Here is an 8,469-nt window from a genome sequence, read left to right on the forward strand (position 1 = left end):
GAATTGCGAGTTATAAAGTCAGAATTGCGAGATATAAAGTCACAAAGGCTGGAGTCTATGAGATAAAGAGCAGCGTCGAGGCCAGAAACCTCAGAAAGAATGAACTCAAATGTTTGCTCTAATTTCTTAATCTGTATAATTAAGTGTAACTCTTTTCTTTGCCTTCATTAAAAAAAAATATATATATAATATGATCAAATGTCATTTATTCATTAAAAACTGCAGAATATACAAATGACTTCAGTTTCAGAATATACAGAAATCAAATTCACTGAAAATTTAATTTGGCAATTAAAAAAAATAGTGGAACTCACGTTGACTTTTGGCTTTTGGAGAAGCAAATCTCATCGTTATTTTCTGTATGGAGAAAATTAATGTGTTGTTTTTTTTTTTTTTTTTACTTATGTCTGTTGTACGACAAAACCGGATCAGCATATAGTGCAAGTTTTTGAGCTGTGATTATTTTGCATGTTGCAAAGTGCGGTTTTGTTTTTATTATTTTTTCCAAACCTTTATGCTTGTTTTAAAGCAATCAGTGCTCCAGATCATTTTAGTGAGGATGCTGCTTCAAAAAGCACCTGAGTTTGGTGAATACACTAGAAACACATTCATAATGCGTGTGGAAAAAATCAGCCTGTCACAAAGATCCATGTGTTTCACTTTTACTAAACATGTCAAAACAGTTGTCAAATGTGTGTGTGGTTTAGTGGTTATTGAAGCTTGTTGCTGGTCAAAGCTGCTGTTCCTGTGATCAGACAGAGTCATTGATCCGCTTCAGATGAGAAACACAGAGACACAGACAACATCCTCACTGCAGACACTCACTCGCACACTTCTTTCTTTCTTTGTTTTTTTGCCATAACTTTTTTTTCGAAACGTATTCATTATATATGTGGTTATTGTGCATGCTAATACAAAATATCTACTTTTGGAAATATTGAACTTTAATTTTAACAATGTTAGGAACTGCCTTTCTATAGATTGATATGGTTTATAATTATTAAATCTAAAGATTCTATGGGTTGAGAGTACACTGTATTTCTTTAATTATTTCCCCAAAAAGCTTTTGTATTTTCAAAATGTTTTTTTTTTTAAAGTTTGTATATTAATATGCAATTTGAACACTTATTCATTAAAAATCTGCTGATTTTTCATGCATTCTAAAACCAAAATGACTACTTGCACTTTAATTTTATTTGAATTTTACCAGCATATGAGAGATTGAAGTTTTCTACAGAAAACTTTTGTTTCTCATTTTTTCTTTCTTTTAATTTTTTTCCCCAAAATGAAATGTATTGGAAACGTAGCTTTCCATTAATATGCTATTTTAGACACTTACTCTTTAAATATGTGCTTATTGTTTTAATATTGCACACTATTTTAATAGTATGCGAGAAATTGAAAATGTCTATAAAGAACAGATCGTTGATATGTTTTATAATTGTTTATTAACTTTAGAGGTACTATGGGTGCTACTGTTATAAGATAACTAGTATACAATACTATAATACTATTTTGTTCCTTTCTTTTTCTTCATTTATTTCTTTTTCTTTATTACTTTTTGAAAATATTGCACTTTGTATGTTCATTTTAACAGCATGTGAACAAATTTAAGATTTCTTTAGAATAGATTGTTGATATGGTTTATACACCCCTATTTTTTATAAAATCAGAAAGCACAGCTAGTACAAATACAAAATCTCTTCAGCAACTAATGAATTGTTGAATGAACGGTTTTCCAGGTTTGGTTGGTTTTGTTTGGTTTTCTGTGGTTCAGCTGCTGTCATGTGCACTTTCTCATACGGTTTAATCAGTCAGAGAGCTGAGCTGTGACTTTCACTCTCATTTACTCTCACACAGACAAGTAGAACAGTATACGCAGTTTGCGTTCAGTGGATATTCTCCAAAATTACGCTACGGTGACGCGGAGGCGACGAATTGTTGAATAAAGTCGTTATTTTTGTTTTTTCCGCGTACAAAAAGTATTCTCGTCGCTTCATAAAATTCAGATTGAACCACCGATGGCAGATGGACTATTTTGACGATGTCTTTCATACTTTTCTGGGCCTTGACAGTGTTATTTACTTGGCAGTCAATGTGGCGGTCACAAGCCTCCCGGTTTTCATCCAAAATATCTTAAATTGTGTTCCGAAGACGAACAAAGCTTTTACGGGTTTGGAACGACATGGGGGTAAGTGATTAATGACAACATTTTCATTTTGGGGTGGAGTAACCCTTTAAATAAGAAATTAGTTGTTTTGTGTTTTGCCTGCTTAAATGAAGGTGAAACAAACATCCTGCTCGGCAACTGCCAAATGGCTCTTAATTAATATAAGCACATAAATACAGTTAGCAAAATATGTTTTAAAATGCTATTTTAAATAAAGCATGTTTGCAATTTGCATGTTCTGTCCAAGTATTTCAAGTCAAATATCCATGTTTATTTAGAAAAAATAATCATATAATGTCAGACAATCGGTGCAATGCAACAAAAATAGAAACGGGGAATCTGTGAACTAAAGATGCAACACACTGAGTCACTCTAGTGCGCTCACTTCTCTCAAGTTGTGATGCAGTTATACTGTGATGGATCACTGTATGATGTATTGTGATCTGTGTCTGTGCAGGTATTTCGTGTTGGACCCTGATCTGGGTCAGCTGCAGTATTTCATGAGCGAGCAGGGACGAAGTCAGAAGCCCCGCGGATCCCTGCCTCTGATTGGTGCGTCTGTGATGTCGAGCAACGAGGCACCTCACATGTTCATCGTCAGCTCAGCCAATGGGGAGCTCTTCAAACTCAGAGGTATTTTAAACTTGCTTTCTGAGCTTCATGTTGCGCTTGTGTATCTCAGGTCAGTGCATTAGTGTGACGATGAGCTAAAGGTTACTTGCTTGCGCTGCATTGTTGGGCTGTTACCACGGCATCCAGCGGCATCTGTTTACAAAAGTCATGTTTCATGCAGGAGTTTGTGCATTTATTCAGTATTTGCTCTCTGTAGTGCTGGAGGATTTAGTACTGAGAGTCTCATTGACATTCAGTCTATTTCTCAGTCTGTCCAGCCATATGGAGAAAAACTGTGTGAAATAAACAGATGATTCACTTCCATTATGATGTCAGTTCTAAACACTACCATTCAATAGTTTCATTTTTTTAAATGCTTTTATTCAATAACGTCGCATTAAATTGATCAAAAGTGACGATAAACACATTTATAATGTTACAAAAGATTTTCATTTCAAATAAATGCTGTTCTTTTGAACTTTCTATTCATCAAAGTATCCTGAAAAACAAAATGCATCTTGGTTTCCACAAAAAGATGAAGCAGCACAACTGTTTTCAACATTGATAATAATCAGAAATGTTTCCGCATATTAGAATGATTTCTGAACATGGGCATAGAATACAGAGGGGATGTGTCCCCGTAGTTTTTTTTCGGGCGTGTTCACTTAGAGGTTTTCAAGGGCCAGTGTGAGTAAATCTAGATTTAAATTCAAAGAGACCAGATTGTCTATGCATGACCTGTTGTTTTATTCGGACCCAAAACGAGGCAATGTGAACATTACGGATACACTCTAATACAGTGTATGTTTCATTCATACTAGAAGCCACTGCTCTCACACAGAAAGTCCAAAATGGACTCATAGAAGCAATAACTTTTGACTTGCCAGGAAATCCCTAATATGGACAAACTAGGCATCCATCTATCGCTGTAGCTAAGCTGAATAAAAAGCAGAAACGTTCTGACTGATGAAACGTGAAGACAATAAACACACGATTGCAATCTATGGTTTATGTAGTCTCAGCCTCAGACGTCATGCCCACGAACCATTGGCTGAACGTCTGATGCATACGGCACACGCAAATGCCATGATGCAGTTTTGAAAAAGAAACACTGATGTGCAATGTATGTTTCATTCATACTCGAAGCTGGAGGACACTCTCGCGCACAAAATCCAAAATTGACTCATAAAAGTAACTTATGACATGCCAGGAAATCCCTAATATGGACAAACTAGGCATCCATCTATCGCTGTAGCTAAGCTGAATAAAAAGCAGAAACGTTCTGACTGATGAAACGTGAAGACAATAAACACATGATTGCAATCTATGGTTTATGTAGTCTCAGCCTCAGACGTCATGCCCACGAACCGTTGGCTGAACGTCTGATGCATACGGCACACAAAATTGGAAGCACTTCGGGAGTTTCGAAGTCGTCATCGGATTGGTTGAATTATACAGGGTTTCCGGGAGATGTGCGTGTTGCATTTTTAAATGTTCCGCCTGGAAACAAAGATGCCGTGACGCCAAACCCCCTCATGTAAGAAGAAAGCCGTCGTGTTTACAACTGTGATAATGAGCGCTTATCAGGATCAACTGAACGCTGTTTTTTTAAAAGTATGTGAAATATTTAATGTTCACGGCATAGAGTCTTTAAAATACGTCCAAGAGTTTTACACACAGTCTGTTATTGTGGGGACATTTCCACTCCCCTAAACATGACGCGGCACAAAACGAAACATGATTGGTTGCTTTATCTGTCAGTCATATGGCCTCGTGGGCGGTCCTTGACATTCAAAGCGGCCAAGGTTCCCAGACCTTCTGCTCGTCCGTCTGAAGGTCTGGCTACGCGAGACTATGGTTTGTGTGTGTTTTTCAAGTCATCTCCAGGTAATAAATAAATAAAGTATATGAATAATGCTGTGCTAATTGACATAGCATTTATTACACTATAGAAACTATAACATATATATTTCTGCCTTATTCTGTGATAAAAACGGAAAAAAGTGTTTGTAGTATATAAACCAATCATAAAATTGTCATAAAGAAAATAAAGGGGGGAAAAATCATACAAATTACTGTCCAGCAGTGTTTTTGATTTCTTAACCAATTAAAAGAGATAAGGAAAAAAAACATCAATTAGACAAAAAAAAAATGGCTACGCCCCTGTTTCTGAAAGATCATGTGACACTGACGACTGGAGTAATGATGCTGAAAATTCAGCTTTGAATAACAGGAATAAATTATATTTTAAAATATATTACTTTAAATATATATTTATATATTATTTTAAATTGTAATACTATTTCACAATATTGCTGTTTAGAATTTGCTCACTGCTGCCATCTCAAGGGGTTCTGGGTATTTACCATGAGGTTTGGTAGCTGGTTTCTTCTGGTCCAAGGTGGTTCTCAGTAGTGAGGATTTGGCTAAGCTATTAAACCATCTTGGTTAAGGGCCTTGATGGTGAAAATCAGGCCATTTCATCTTAAATCCAGCATGAAATCAACGCTTACCATTTTATTTTTATTTATTATTAAAATATAATATATTATTTATATTTATTTTGGTATTTTTACATTAATACATTTTTTATTTTATATTTATTTATTTAGAATAATTGTATTTATTTATATGTATTTACTTAGATTTTATTTTATATTGATTTTATTTTATGTGTTACATATTTTATGTATTTTTATTTTTTGATTTTTGGCACCTTTATTTAAAGGTTCAGTTAAGAAAGACTGGGTAAAAAGATCAAAAGCAGCCAACATTATAAAAGGGATCCAAGTCTAACTGTATTGTATGGATAGGATTTTTTATTTAAAAAAATTTTAAAAAGAAAGTTTTGAATACATTGTTTTATTTAAAATGTTTCCTGATGCATCCGTTTTTTGTGTCTGAAATATTTCCATGTATTAGTTTAGCACACCACATCTTATGTAATATTTTGTATTAGCATGCTTGTTAAACCAAATTAATAATAATTAATTTAAAATTCCAAATATGGAGTTTTATTCATCAATGCAGAACTGTTTGAGAAAGCATCATGATGCATAAATTTTTTAATACAGTTAGTACACACTGTTGTTCTCGGATGTATGTGCGTGTGTGTGCGTGTGTATTATGTGGTGGTGTGTTTATTTTTGGACGGCTGGTGATCCAGTCTTTCTCCAGCACTCATTAATCTGGAGTCTGTTTCTGGTTTATTCAGGCTGTAAAGTTAAATTTAAAGCCCTTCTGAAGCTCAGTGAAGTTTGATGATTTCAGCTCAAGTGTTTCATTGACGCTTGTTTTGACTCTAGGAATAGTCTGACTTCCTGTTGAATGTGGAAGTGATGCGGTGTCGACACGCTCAGGGTCACTCGTCATTGTGAAAGATCAAAAGGATGTTTCATTTACTGTGCCAGTGTGTTATTTTAGTATCAGTGAGATACTGTTATACTGTAGTTTTTATTAAGAGTTTGATTTTTTTTTTTTACAATTTATTTTTATAGTAATTTCTTTTAAATTGTGTTGTTTTTTGTCATTTTTATTTAATGTTTTTTTTAAAACATGTATATATATTTTTATGAATTTTATTTCCGTTTTAGTTATTTTAGTACATCAGGTTAAACTAAATAAATGAAAAATGTTGCCTTGGGAACTAACTGAAATAAAGGCTTTTTAGTATTTTATTTTATTCAGTTGAAGTTTATTTTATTTCTAGTATTTTTTATGGTATTAGTTTTAGTTAACTAAAATAACCCTGGTAACTAATACATTAATACTTTGCATATTTCCTCTCCCTCTCTCTCATGTTTCCTCCTGTAATTCCTCTATCCCAGCGGTGGATGCCACAGAACAGCAGCTTTGGATGACGCAGCTACAAGCCTGTACCAGACGCCACTCTGACAGCAGTGCCAAGGTGTGTGTGAACACACACACACACACACACACACACACACACATACAAAACATACATGTTGTGGAGTCTGTTTGAGAGGAGAGCAGGGAAAGTGTTATAGGAGAATCAGTTTTTTGTATTTGAGAGATTCTGGGTAGTGTGTCAACCCAATACGAGTAAATCACTAGCATATGCGACTAAATTTCCATGCTAGGCAACCAAATAATGTCTATCGTTAGCCGTTGGCTAATAAATTGTTAGATTTCACTCGCCAGTGTTTGAGTTAGAGGCTAAGTATAAGTTTAACACCGATAATTCACTTGCCTTCACTCATTATGAACACTGCGCACTTGAGTGTTCATCGCTCTCTGTCTTTAAAGCACACTATTTTAAATCATCTCAATGGATGCACAGCGCAGCGTAAATTACTGTATATTCCTTGTTGTATTTTCCTGTCAAAATAGTTCATTTGGAATTATTCAGCCTTTGAGAACAAGCACAAGCCACTTCCGGTTTCTTCGGTAGTGGGCGGAACTAATGCACAAACTGCAATCTTATTGGCCGGCGCTCACCTATTACCGTCACTGCAGAGCCGTTGAGAAACAGAGTTGCGACACTCCCATAGACTTCCATAGGAACTGAGGAATGCGGAAGTAAAGCGTGCCCTGGAGCAGCCAATAGTTCCAGCAATGATGCCGATTTATTTCAGTGCTTCTGTAGCACACTCGCCAAAAATGGAAGAAATTACTGCATTTTTTGACATTTTAATGCTTTAGTTGACCTCTGGCCAGTAGTGTTATGTTATGAAGAGCATTATAGTTAATGTTTATCGTTAAATAATAGACAGTTATACTATAATTGCAGTTAGATAACATGAGAAACACCTTAAGAGCGACCATAACCAGATGCTAGTTGTCATATTTTTAAAGTGCCCCTATTATGCCTTTCCGAATATTACCTTTCATGCAGTGTGAGCTGTATGTGAGCATAAACTATCTGCAAAGTTGTGAAGCCGACAGTGCACAATAAATAAAGTTCTGTCAGGACCACTATCGTCAAAATGATAGATACTTAGCATAAAGTTTGGTTTGGCGGTATGGTTATGTTCTGGGCAAAAACCTCCCTGCCCATCCATGCAACCTGTCATGAATGAGCAGGGAGAGCAGCAATAATAACCCCCCTAGGGTTAACAGAACAGAACAAGGCAGATATCATTAATGATATTTAAGTGTAACACTTTATTCAAGATAAAGGAGTCTGATTAGCAAGGAATATCAGAAAGCCAAGTCCTGACTGTGGCGAAAGGAGGAGCTGGGGATGGAGGAGGGTAATTTGCTCCGGAGCAAGCTGAAAAGCTGCTGAATAATACTGAATAGAGCTTATATAGGAATGCCGCAATAGGTGTCGTATTCCTATAGGTAGATGTGAAGACACAGCGATAGGCCAGAACCGCCCAAACCACAACCGATGGCATTCTGAAAGAAGCATATCCTTCTGGAATAACAGAGACTGGGGCAGCAGCAACTTACAGGAGAAGGCAGCGAATGGGTGCTCTTCTTTATAAGCAGCTGAGCAGCAAGCCCCTTACCGGAGGAGAGTAGCAGCGAAGGGGTGCTCTTTATAAGCAGCTAAGAAAAGCAGCAAGCCCCTTACCGGAGGAGAGTAGCAGCGAAGGGGTGCTCTTTATAAGCAGCTAAGAAGAACATCAAGCCCCTTTAATGCAAAACCTGAAAAAGATGCAGAAGTTTGCAGCAAACATAGCGTACTGCAGCCATAGAAGCGAGCAATGAACGGATCAGAG

The 8,469-nt window shown here is 36.1% G+C and overlaps 1 protein-coding gene across 1 annotated transcript in view; it reads left to right on the forward strand.

Annotated features, from left to right (window-relative positions):
- LOC107566618 (oxysterol-binding protein-related protein 10-like) overlaps window positions 1-8,469 on the forward strand; it is a 36,731-nt gene that overhangs the window by 9,203 nt on the left and 19,059 nt on the right. Inside the window, exons 2-3 of the mRNA XM_016252108.1 lie at window positions 2,628-2,803; window positions 6,610-6,689. Coding sequence (XP_016107594.1) covers window positions 2,628-2,803; window positions 6,610-6,689 — 256 coding nt within the window. The remainder of the gene's footprint in view (window positions 1-2,627; window positions 2,804-6,609; window positions 6,690-8,469) is intronic.

This window comes from Sinocyclocheilus grahami, unplaced genomic scaffold (assembly GCF_001515645.1).
Source record: "Sinocyclocheilus grahami isolate Dianchi unplaced genomic scaffold, SAMN03320097.WGS_v1.1 scaffold1088.1, whole genome shotgun sequence".
Lineage (NCBI taxonomy): Eukaryota > Metazoa > Chordata > Actinopteri > Cypriniformes > Cyprinidae > Sinocyclocheilus > Sinocyclocheilus grahami.